Source organism: Rana temporaria, chromosome 10 (assembly GCF_905171775.1).
Source record: "Rana temporaria chromosome 10, aRanTem1.1, whole genome shotgun sequence".
In the NCBI taxonomy this organism is placed as follows: domain Eukaryota; kingdom Metazoa; phylum Chordata; class Amphibia; order Anura; family Ranidae; genus Rana; species Rana temporaria.
The window spans coordinates 75,788,707-75,801,804 of record NC_053498.1 but is presented as its reverse complement, the minus strand read 5'-3'; the positions used below and the strand labels follow the sequence as shown (position 1 = coordinate 75,801,804).

Sequence of the window (13,098 nt, the reverse complement as noted above, 5' to 3'; positions counted from 1 at the left end):
AGGGGTATGGATTATATTGTAAAAAAATAATGGGTCGGTAATCTTAAAAAAAGCTCCTGCTTTGCTCCCCCTCCAAGTTTGCCCTCATCCTCCCCACTTCTTTCTCATCTCTATCACCTCTACTATACCATGTAGCCTCCCTTCCCTGACATGACCCCCTAGATAGGCACTACCCTTAGTATACCCTGCTGCCCTTCCCGACCTACGGTCTCCCAGAACTCCTGGGCCCTTTGGTATTGCCCCTGTTTGGGGTACCAAACAGCCACTTCTGTAAAAAATAATTATTTTCCTCACTGACTGTTCACATGTTGCCTACACCTAGAATTTCAGCCTCCTATGTAGCGCTATGGAGGATTATCCTCCCCTTGATGCTTGCCATCTACCCTCTTTTAACCTGGCATGGTGTTCTCTATGCTTTAACTTTGTTACATTGTACTTCGTATTCATATGTACCTTGCACTCTTAGGCCCCTTTCAGACGGACGGATAGAATGGTGCTTTTAGCTGCAGATTTTCTATTTTTCTACCGCAGCTAAAAGCACACAATGTTTTCCTATGGCCCCATTCACACACAGCGTTTCTGTGCGATTTCGTTACATGCGGTTTGGTGCGAAAAAATAGAATTAAATGCGTTCAGGTGCGATGTAGCGCAGCTATATGCACATAACCGCAGGTAATCGCAGTCTTTTTTGTCAACGGATAGCAGCGTTGGGAAAAAAAAGCAGCGTTGGGGAAAAAAAAAACAACAGGAAGCACATCATCATTCATTAGCATACCTGGGATAAATTAAAAGGGTTGCTATGGAAATGAATACTGCAGCTAAACGCGGCCGCAATTAAACGCACGTAAACGCATGTAATCGCATTGTGCAAATGCAGTTAATCGCAGTGCCTGGAGCCTTGAATTTCACAAAACATTTGTAGTGCTTTTAACTGCGGCAAAACAGCCGTCCGTCTGAAAGGGGCCTTAGAGCCCATTTACACAGGGACGACTTTGGATCCGACTTCAAGTCACCCCAAGTTGCCTCTAGTCGCCTAAGTCGCGCTGCATGAGAAAATCAATGTAAGTGAATAGAGCCGTCTTAATGCACACTACTGCAGTCGCTCCGACTTCAAAAAAGGTTCCTGTACTACTTCAACTCCGACTTCTAGGCGACTTCTAGGCAACTTGTACCCATTGATTTCAATGGAAGTTGCCTCACAAGTCTGATCACTGTCTTAACAGAAGCAACAATACAGGAAGAGAACATACATTTCTCAGGCAAACCCCTCCCTACCACAGAGCTCATTGTTGTTTGATTGGCCATTGGCTTTCCGCCTCCTGTCCTGGAGGCAACTTGAAGTTGCCTTATAAGTTGCCTCATGTCGCGCTGTGATTCATACTCAAGTCGTGTCCAAGTTGCCTCCCAAAGTCGTGCTGGAAGTCGTGTTGCCCATGTGTGAAAATATATAAGAAGCTTTTGTTCTTTCAATAAAATACTTGAGCAGGAAAAAAAGCTCCTGCTTTAAATGCCTTTTGCCAACTTAGATAACATTATAATTGGAGGGAATCAGATTATCAGTGAATTTTTGTAATAAAAGCACCCCAAAGGGAACCAGACCCTATGTAAGGGGCATACAGTAATTTATCTCGTACATTGGTCATCGCATAGTTTGGCCATCACATACTCAATAATGCATGTTGTTTTAATGATTGTAGAAAAGTAAAAAAATATGGAAAAAATATTCTGTATAATGTCTTACATTTCTTAGAGTGGAACTCATTGGCATTAAAAATTGTTTATTATTATTATATCCAATGTTGATGTTGTGGAGCTTTTCTGTTATATTGTACTCATTAGTTATATGTGCCTTTTCACCCATGTTTTTTTTTTTTTTTTTTCAGTTTCCTCTCTGTATAGACATCACAACAAATTTAAAGCCATATTACTAATCTTCTTTCCTATCTCTTTTAGCCCCAAAAAGTTGTACAAGGTTTGGTTGGCCTGCGGAACCTGGGAAATACGGTGGGTTTTACTTATTTGTTTTGCATTTTTCCTCATTAGTACTTTCACACTGACATTACACCACGTGGCATAAAGTACATGTAGTACCAAACTTGTCATTTAGTTTTGGTGTAGATGAAGTGGGAAATGGTTAGAACCCCTGTTTGTTTTCATATGTCTGTGTCCTCTAAGGGAAATTTGCCTGAAGATAAGAGAAGATAAGACTATAACAAAAAACATACAAAGGCTCTACTCCTTGCACATTCTGTTCAAAAATAGTTTTGGCTTTATTTACTCATTAATATATTAGTGTTTAACAATTCACAGTTACTTTGTTTGTGGCCAGTGTTTGCTCTTAAGCTGACCATACATGGAGGGAGCGGAAATCCATTAGTTTATAAAGAAATAGTCAGACTTTTATTTTAGACCTTTCGTTTAGAACAGTGATGGGGAACCTTGGCACCCCAGATGTTTTGGAAATACATTTCCCATGATCCTCACGCACTCTGCAGTGTAGTTGAGTATCATGGGAAATGTAGTTCCAAAACATCTGGGGTGCCAAGGTTCCCCATCACTGGTTTAGAAAGAAATAGGCCCCGTTCCAATCAGGTCCACCTGTCAGTTTTTCAGGTGGACCTGATCCAAAGGTCCATTCATCCCTATGCGCAGGCGGGTGTAAACAGACTTGTGTCTGTTTACACCCGTCTACCTCTGGGTCCTATCAGGCCTGCTAAAAAGAAAGAAAAAGGGCTCTGTCCTCTTCCATCTAGGTGGAGGGGATCGGCGGTAGCCAGGTGTAAACAGATAGCAGGGTCTGTTTACTCACGGATGCCCATGGAGCAGAGCGGGCTCTGTCCATGTCTGCTCTGCAGATACTGAACAGACACGCATGTGTCATCCACCCGCTCTTCTCTGATCACCAGGTGATGAGCTCACAGATCCTCTGGTGATCGCAAAATCTGCACCAGGTGATGAGATCACAAAATCTGCCCAGTGTAAATGCAGCATTAATCAGATCTTTAGTTGATCCTTTTGTTTGTTTTTTTACCCTGTTTGCTTGACTTCCACTTTTCGGTGCATGTTCACCATCTCCGCATTACAGCCAGTAGATTTGTATGGAGTGGCATTAGGACATATTAGACAAATGTTGAAGAAGAGAACTGGGAGGAGGTTTCAGATAGGTCATTTATGGGTAACAGGAGAATCTCACATCCTTCAGACAAGCTTGAGGGGACCAGGTAGGATTTGGTCACAATGGATGGTTACAGGAGGTCTAGTGCAGATTTTAGTAACGCTCATCATAACGCTCATCATAGTTCAGCTTTAGTTGTCATGCTGCCAAATTCATGAGCCATGTGAGGGCACCAGACTGACTAGATGGTGTGCCGCATAACCAGATGGAAGAATCGTATTCACTGCACAGCGATCTATGTAGTTAATATAGCAAGCACAGAGTAACTTGAGGTGGATAGCAAGCATGTATCAGTTGACAACACAAATGCTCCCACTCATCACGGAGCATAAAAAAGGTAGGTCTTCTGAGGATAGCTGGAAATCCCATCTGGTTTATCTGGGATCTATGCAAACAATGGAAAAAATTCAGAAAATTATTAAACTCTTCCTGCTGCCTTATATTTGAACTGGAATCATTCAGATCCGGTAATCTATTTATGTTCCTTAAAGCACACCATACACACCACAAGACAACACTGACATTTAAAATCCTCCTAAAATTACTAGACAAGTTGTCTGACTGTGTTGGAAATATTTGTTTAAATCATTCCAGTGTAAGATTTGTAATGTACAATGCAAGACATATTATAAAAGTGTGGTAGGCATGCAAATTAGATAATAATGCTGTAATGGTTTTCTGGTGACCATTTTGTAATGCACAGATCTTCTTTTCTTTTAAAGCAGCAGTATGCCCTTACCACAGCCATACCATTGCATTAAAAAAACTACATGCTGCACATTTCTAAAGTATGGTGATGGGCTTTACCAATGTGCATTGCTCCCCACTTGCTTCAAGAATCAAGTATCGTACTATTCAATTGGGTCAATTAAATTAAATGGAAAAGCCAGGGAAGAACCTGATCATGTATTAAATAATAAGGCCTGCCTCTCAACAATTACAGAGTTTGTAACGTTAAGCCGAGAAACCTTTGTGAAACGCTGTAGGCTCTACATTTTAGCCAGCATTTGATGAACGGTGCATAAAATGTGGCCAGTGGTGTGGCTACCATTGAGTAACATTGCATTGTCCTATGAAGACAGTATCCACTCTCTGCCATAACTAGTCCCTATAGTATGATTAGCTGCACAGTGGAGAAAATCAGCCATTGAAAAATCATAAGGGTTGCCATTGATGACTTTTAAGCAGAACCACCGGCTTCATTTGTCTGTACACTTATTCCAAGTTGTTAACTCAAAGACAGGCAACTAGCATTTTCAAAAGGAAAGACCAGCATGTTTTCCCAAGATAGGTTTCCTTTAAGCCAGGGGTCCCCAAACTATGGCCCTCCAGTTGTTGAGGAACTACAATTCCCATCTTGCTTAGTCATGTCGGTGAATGTCAGGCCTTGTACACACGACCGTTTTCCTCAACAAAATCCATCAAGAAACTTGGTGGCAGAGCTTTTTTGGCGAGGAAAATGGTCGTGTGTATGTTCTTCATCTAGAAAACTGTTGTGGATCTCGACGAGAAAAAAAGAGAACAAGTTCTCTTTTTTCTCGTTGGGAGTCTCAATTTCCTCGTCATGTTTCTCGTCGGGCTGGTTTACGACGAGAAACACGTTCGTGTGTATGCTTATAAACCCGCGCATGCTCAGAATAAAGTATGAGACGGGAGGGCACCTTCGGTAAAAGTAGCGTTCGTAATGGAGATAGCACATTCGTCACGCTGTAACAGACTGAAAAGCGTGAATCGTCTCTCACCAAACTTTTACTAACACTCGGCAACACGAGATTAGAAAAAGCAACCCCAAGGGTGGCGCCAATGGAATAGAACTTTCCCTTTTATAGCGCCGTTGTATGTGTTGTACGTCACCGACGAGATTTTGTCTTGACAGTGTGTACGCAAAGAAAGCTTGACAAGATTCTCGACAAGCCTGACAAGGAACTCGTTGAGGAAAACGATGTTTCTTTTACGAGTTTCTCGGTCGTGTGTACGAGGCCTCATAGTTTTACAATGTATCATAGGATGTGTAGTTCCGCAACAGCTGGAGAGCTGTAGTTTGGAGATCCCTGCTTTAAGCTATATAACACAAATGCAAGATGAAAACCCTGTGTGTGTGTAGCGATCATTACTATTTTTCATTTAATACAGAATATAATTTGTTCCCTTTATGCCTATTTTAATGCAATCTAATATGTTTATATGACAGTGCTTTATGAACTCCATCCTCCAGTGTCTAAGCAATACTAAGGATCTTAGGGACTATTGTCTACAAAAGACATATAAACGTGATCTCAACGCAAAGAACTACAATACAGCAATTATGGAAGGTGGGTAATTCTTTAACTGCAAAATAAAATTCATTTACAATGTTATGTATTTTATGAGTGTTCAATCATTTTTGGGGAAAAAACACATTCTCTGTAACACCATTTTAACTAGTATGTATTTTTAACTTAAAAAGTTTGGATGTGTATTACTTTTTTGGAGAATAAGGATATTGTTTAGTGTCACTTTAAACCCATTCTTCTGCACTTGCATAGAAAGCCCTTGGGGTTGATTTACTAAAACTGGAGTGTGCAAAATCTGGTGTAGCTGTGCATGGTAGCCAATCAGCTTGTTCAGTTAAGCTTTGACAATAAAACCTGGAAGTTGATTGGTTTCTATGTAGAGCTGCACCAGATTTTGCACTCTTTTAGTAAATTGAGCTGACTTTAAAGCCAGTTGTACTCAGAATTTACTATATGTACTTTTTTTTTTCTTTTTTTAAACTTTGCCATTTTAGTGGGCCAGGTTTCACTTCTTGCTTTGGCAAGCAGTTGATAAATAAGGTTACCTACTTTATTTCTTGCTATCCCAGAAGGTTAAAAAGCAATGGTCTCAAAGCTAAACCTTGCGATATACCACTTACTAATGTAGACCATACAAGAGTATGAATCACTCCCTGAATGTGTTTTCTATCTATTATTAGATCCAATTATCTAGGCATCAAGATCTAAAGTTATAAATTAGCAGTGCTGAGGAAGCTTGTCAAACCCTTTAGCAAAGTCCAAACATACTAGACCTAAGACTGTCCGGCCTTTATCCTAATTACTGCCTAATTAAAAAGTATACTTTTTGACAACTTCTGTCTTCCAGAAATCCATACAGGCTGCTGTTTAAAATATATTATTGTACTGTATGTGGGCCTTTTATCAATTTTTCAAATATCTTTCTTTAAATAGAAAGAAAAACTACAGATCTGTAGATATTGAGTGACGATATTATTCCATTTTAAATATAGGCACCACATTTACTTTGTGCTAATCCATTGAAACTAAAAGTCAATAAAATTCTGATCAAGACCCAGGTGAGAGCTTTTTAAAGAGGAAGTAAACCCTGATGGGTTTTACTTTCTCTTTATTTCCCTACAATGGTAAAGCATAATGCGCTACTATGCATCGCATAGTAGCCCATTATGTGTCACTTACCTGAAACCGAAGCCTGCGATTTCCCCGCTGGCTGGAAGTGTCCATGTTCAGCCCTCTTCCTTTTGGGGCCGCGGACTCTGGCTCTGTGACTAAGCGGAGTCTCCTGATGTGACGGCATGCGTGCAGGAGCTACCTGTCATGGCATGACCCCCTCTAGAAACAGCACAGCGTGCCCTTTCTAAAGTGCACATGCGCTGAATATATTGGCGCATGCGCAGAAGACGACAGCGTTCGACAGCACCTGTAGGTTAAAGTGGTTGTACAGGGTGTACAACCACTTTAAGAGGATGCTTTGGCTGTGCTGATAGCTTAATCATCTGCTCAGAATGTAGTTGGAGCACACAGATCTTGCGCTGCACTTTAAGGAGTCCCTGTCATCTTGTCCATTCCAAGTTCTTATGTAAAGGTCACCAGTCAAACACTAACCTCTCCAGCACTCCCCCTGGGCCCCTTTTTTCTGTGGAGGGGGCATGTTGGAAAGAAATGGTATGTAAGCACTATAGAAATAAATATAAAGTGTTAGAAGGGGTGAGCTTGGACAAGGTGACTATGGGGTTTATTTACTTTTACTTTTAATATCTGGTGAGTGAAAAAGATAAAGCACCCAGATAGAGGATACAGCAGCATTTAAAAAAACACAGGGGTTGATTTACTAAATGCAAATCCACTTTGCACTGCAAGTGCACTTGGAAGTGCAGTTGCTGTAGATCTAAGGGGGACATGAAAGCAAAATAAACAGCATTTTTGCTGGTACATGGTTGGATGATTAAATAAGCAGAGCTTCCCCCTCATTTCAGATCTTCCCCTCAGTTCTACATTGACTGCAATTCCAAAGTGCCTTTAGTAAATCAACCCCTGTGTCTTTTTAAATGCTGCTGTATCCTCTGTCTGCGTGCTTTATCTTTTTCACTCACCAGATATTAAAAACGCTATAAAAAAAATCATAAAAGCAGCCCTAGAGATAAATTGGCTCAACTCTTTGAGAACCCATGGGTGTAAGTAATCTGGCCTAGGTATTTCATTGTATTTATTCTGTTTCTGGGCCATATAATTGTCTACAGGCTTTTACCTTGTCCTCATGATGTTAAAAGAGTCTTACTAACCTACATAGGGTTTGTTTAGGTTTTATAAATATTTGTTCAGTCACTATTCAGGGTCAGCATCTACTTTGTAGATTGAGATGATGGATCATAGATCACACACAATCATGTTAAACCTGGTGCTTGTAAAGTTGTTGGCTGTGTTCACAAATGTCTGGCACGGGTCAGCTATGGCTGAAGTATTTTTCTATGTTACTTGCGTCAAAGATACTATATCGCAGCCTGTAAAAAGTATTTATATCTACCATTTAGAACAGAGAACACAGATTCCTTTATCATGATAGTTGCCCTTATGTTTTTCTTGTTCAAGTATTTAAAGCGGGAGTTCACCCAAAAATCAACTTTCTGCAGTTAGATCCAGCATACTGCTGACATCTGCAGTATGCTGGTCTTTTTATTCTTATTTTGGTACTTATCGTTATAGCAGTATCTCTTCTATGGCTCCGAGCGGGGAATCCTTCGGGGAATGGGTGTTCCCAAAGGCAAGCAAGTTGATTGATGGCCTTTGATATCGCATCACGGCTAACGAAAAAAGCCGAGGTGACACTTGGCTGTTTACGGCGCCTGCGCCTGCCGTGTAGAGCTGACTGCGCAGGCGCCGTAAATTGCTGAGCGTCACTCGTGTATCTTCGGAAGCCGTGACGAGCTATCAAAGGCTGTCAATCAACTTGCTTGTCTTGAAGGGATAGCCTATACCAGGAAGTAATCCCCGCTCAGAGGCATAGAAGAAATACGGCTATAACGATAAGTACCAAAAAAAAAAAAAAAAAAGACCAGCATCTGCATCACCCAAAAATCAACTTTCTGCAGTTAGATCCAGCATCTGCAGTATGCTGGTCTTTTTTTTTTTTTTGGTACTTATCGTTATAGCCGTATTTCTTCTATGCCTCTGAGCGGGGATTACTTCCTGGTATAGGCTATCCCTTCAAGACAAGCAAGTTGATTGACAGCCTTTGATAGCTCGTCACGGCTTCCGAAGATACACGAGTGACGCTCAGCAATTTACGGCGCCTGCGCAGTCAGCTCTACACGGCAGGCGCCGTAAACAGCCAAGTGTCACCTCGGCTTTTTTCGTTAGCCGTGATGCGATATCAAAGGCCGTCAATCAACTTGCTTGCCTTTGGGAACGCCCATTCCCCGAAGGATTCCCCGCTCGGAGCCATAGAAGAGATACTGCTATAACGATAAGTACCAAAATAAGAATAAAAAGACCAGCATACTGCAGATGTCAGCAGTATGCTGGATCTAACTGCAGAAAGTTGATTTTTGGGTGAACTCCCGCTTTAATTTAAAGAATAAAAGTTTCAATATAACAGGCATAAGTGAGAGTGCCAAAGTACATATGAATAAGAAGTATAATGAAACCGAGCTAAAGCATGGTAAAAAAAAACACGCCGAGTTAAAAGAGGGTGCATAGCAAACACCAAGGGTATGATAATCCTCCATAACATTACCCAGAGTTAGTTTGGAATTCTAGTTGTAGGCGAGAGAGAAAAGGTACATATGAATACGAAGTACAATGTAACAAAGTTAAAGCACGGAGAAGACCATGTCAGATTAAAAGAGGGTAGATGGCAAGCATCAAGGGGAGGATAATCCTCCATAACGCTACATAGGAGGCTGAAATTCTAGGTGTAGGCAACATGTGAACAGTCAGTGAGAAAAAAAATAAAAAATTGAACAGAAGCGGCTGTTTGGCACCCCAACAGGGGACAGTACCAAGGAGCGCAAGAGTGCTGGAAGATTGCAGGCTGGGGAGGGCAGCAGGTATACTAAGAGGAATGCCTAGTTAGGAGCTCAAATCAGGGCAGGGAGGCGGCAGGGGTAGAATAGGAAGGGTAGAGATGAGAAAGAAGTGGGGAGGACAAGGTGAAAATACAGAGGGGAGCAGAAAGGGGCAAGAGATGGGGGAAGGGAGGGGGAAAGAGAAGGTGGAGGGAAAGGGAGGGTGGGCAAAGGGAGTTGTCCTTATGTTGTTAAGCTGAACTTGCGCTATCACTTTCTAAGTGAAGTTGCTGTATATATTTACACAGACGTATTATATGGCGTGCTCTCTAGTGGTTTCTTCTGAGAAATATACAGAAAACTAATTTAGGACAGTGACAATAGAAGCTTGCTTGAAAAGCTATGCTTAGCCTGTCTCAGTTACGCTAGGAATAGGAGATCCCCCCGCCAAGATCCTAAACGGCTGTAAATACCTTCCCTACTTTATCCAAACTTTGTTTTAGGTGGAGTAAAATTGTATATTTTTTATAACAATTGTGCATTGTTATTGCTATTTTTACTCATTAAGCTTCATGCTGTATATAAGTATTTTTTCCACATATTCAGGTATTTGCATCCATAGAAAAGAGAATTATGTTGGCCTGCATTTCATAGGAGCATGCTTAGATTTGTCAAAGTTGTTAGGTGAGGATGACTAATTCTGTTGATTTTCCAAGACTATAGGGTAAAGGTTTACAAGACCTGAGCACAGTTTTATATGGAATGCTTGTGTTGCATTTTTGTAGCTTTTTATATGAATCACATACAAAATTAGGTATTGAGGTGCATCCTAACAATGGCACACCTATTTGCTAAAAGATCGATGTTAAAACTGAGTTCAGGATAGACTGCGGTTTGACTCATTGACACACCTAACAATACATGCAATGTTGCTATATGTAAAACGTTAAACTCCACTTTATATGGTAAGAACAAAAGGAATATATACATAACAAACACATGCATGTACAGAGGTGACAGGTCAGGTGGCGGAGTGATGGCGAGGAATCTGTAAATGATATGGGGTGGTAGGTTTATGGGATAAAGTCTGGAGCCAAGACATGAATGCTAGAGTAGGTGGAGATGGCACATTGCAAGATTGCACATCGCCTCTGTTTAGCAGATATAAGAATGATTGGGGTGAATTAAACAACAAGCAGTGACTCCTAAATACCCAAGGGCTCAGCAAAGGCTAGAGAAGAATACAAAATCCTGTCAGGGAAACTTGAAGTTATGTAAAAAATACTTGCTGTTTATCTGGATCTACAGGTACCTGTACTTTCCAGAGTTTTTAGGTCTGTTCAAGTCATTGGAAGCATTAAAATGAAAAAAAAAAAAAAAAAATCACAACACATACCAATGCATACCCACTACAGTGTATTTTTGGGCACTGCAGTAAATTTTTGATCTCTGTTTACACTGATCCACAGTATAATTCCACAAAGTTGCAGCCTTTTTCTGCACTTCAGAATTGTTGCTTATTAGAATTGATTTTCTTTTACCGTATTTATTGGCAGATAACACGCACCTTAACTTTAAGAGGGAAGTTTCCACTGCCCCCTGCATGGTACACAGACCCTTGCACAACACACAGCCCCCCGCATGGTACACGGACCCTTGCACAACACACAGCCCCCTGCATGGTACACAGACCCTTGCACAACACACAGCCCCCTGCATGGTACATGGACCCTTGCACAACACACAGCCACCTGCATGGTACATGGACCCTTGCACAACACACAGCCCCCTGCATGGTACACAGACCCTTGCACAACGCACAGCCCCCTGCATGGTACACATACCCTTGCACAACACACAGCCCCCTGCATGGTACACAGACCCTTGCACAACGCACAGCCTCATGCATGGTACACAGACCCTTGCACAACACACAGCCCCCTGCATGGTACACAGACCCTTGCACAACGCACAGCCCCTTGCATAGTACACAGACCCTTGCACAATGCACAGCCCCCTGCATAGTACACAGACCCTTGTATAACGCACAGCCCCCTGCATAGTACACAGACCCTTGCACAATGCACAGCCCCCTGCATAGTACACAGACCCTTGTATAACGCACAGCCCCCTGCATAGTACACAGACCCTTGCACAACGCACAGCCCCCTGCATAGTACACAGACCCTCGTATAACACACAGCCCCCCCTTACAATATAAAGCCCCCCTCCCCTGCACTCCCAGGAGACCCCCAGTCTCCTGGAACAGCGCTGTCCGCATGCTCTAAAGTTTAAAACATTTTACACTGTCAGCTTCTCTCATACACCGCTCCCCCTGTGTGACTTTCATTTTAAATCAAAGCTTCTACAGTACCTCCATTAACGCCAAACCCGGTCATGTGACTGCTCTCCTCTCTTTTATTGACGGTCACCTGACCGCTCTCCTCCTCCAATCAAAAGTAACTTGAGGAGGAGGTGGAGCAGGGGGGAGGAGGAGAGCAGCCACAAGGAGCAGCGATTATTGAGGTAATCGGAGGGTAAATCAATCTAAAGATTGACACAGGAGAAGCGATATGACAAAGGGCTAGCGGTAATATGTTTTTTTTTTACTGGCAGCGCTGTCCCAGGGTCAGGAGAGGCGGGGCGGCCGGCCTGACACCTTCCCAATGGGTGGCACCCGAGGAAGACCGCCCCATCCCCACCCCCCCGTTGGTAAAAACACAGATATACGCCGATAAATACAGTATATTATAAACCCCTAAGCTCAGTAAGGTAGATTTACTAAAGGCAAATAGACTGTGCACTTTGAGAGTGCAGTTGCACTAATTTTCCCCAGAGCTTAGTAAATGTGGTAAAGCCTTGCTGATATCCATCATGCAATCATGTGCAAGCAAAAAACATTACATTTTTTCCTTGCACCCGATTGGGTATTCTTGCAAAGCTTTACCACATTGCATTTCCCAGGAAAAATTGGTGCAACTGCACTTGTAAAGTTCACAGTCTATTTGCCTTTGGTAAATCAACCCCACAGTCTGCACTTGCATGTCTGCACATGGGAGGGCAGCTGTGACCTTGGCATTAGAATTACAGGAAGCACCATTGAGACTACTACAGTGTTAATATGTTCCAAAGCGTGATCGTGTCAAAAGGGGAAGGAAATCATTAGAAACAACATACAGAAAATGCTTAGAATGCATAGTAGGGGAAAAAAATTATACTGTAACCAATGTCAAGACCCACTCCAACATATCTCAATGCAAATAGCAGGACATTGGGAGTTATTTACGAAAGGCAAATCCACTTTGCACTACAAATGCAAAGTACACTTGAAATTGCACTTGGAAGTGCAGTCGCTGTAGATCCGAGGGGGACATGCAAGGAGAATCAAAAACAGCATTTTAGCTTGCACATGATTGGATGATAAAATCAGCAGAGCTTCCCCTCATTTCAGATCTACCCTTCAGATTTACAGCGACTGCACTTGTAGTTTGCACTTGTGCAAAGTGGATTTGCTTTTCGTTAAATAACCCCCATGTGTGCAGTTTTAGTGATGGTACGGTACCCTCACAACACACTTGCATTACATTGCATTGCACAGTAACATACAGTACAACCATGCATTGTGTGGGGAAAAAAATGCAGCTGA

General features: G+C 42.0%; 1 protein-coding gene across 3 annotated transcripts in view; it reads left to right on the top strand.

Annotated features, from left to right (window-relative positions):
* USP2 (ubiquitin specific peptidase 2) overlaps positions 1 to 13,098 on the top strand; it is a 165,150-nt gene that overhangs the window by 112,689 nt on the left and 39,363 nt on the right. For all 3 annotated transcript variants that reach the window (XM_040325522.1, XM_040325523.1, XM_040325524.1), the window contains 2 exons: positions 1,954 to 2,004; positions 5,367 to 5,487. In XM_040325522.1, the coding sequence (XP_040181456.1) occupies positions 1,954 to 2,004; positions 5,367 to 5,487 (172 nt within the window). The remainder of the gene's footprint in view (positions 1 to 1,953; positions 2,005 to 5,366; positions 5,488 to 13,098) is intronic.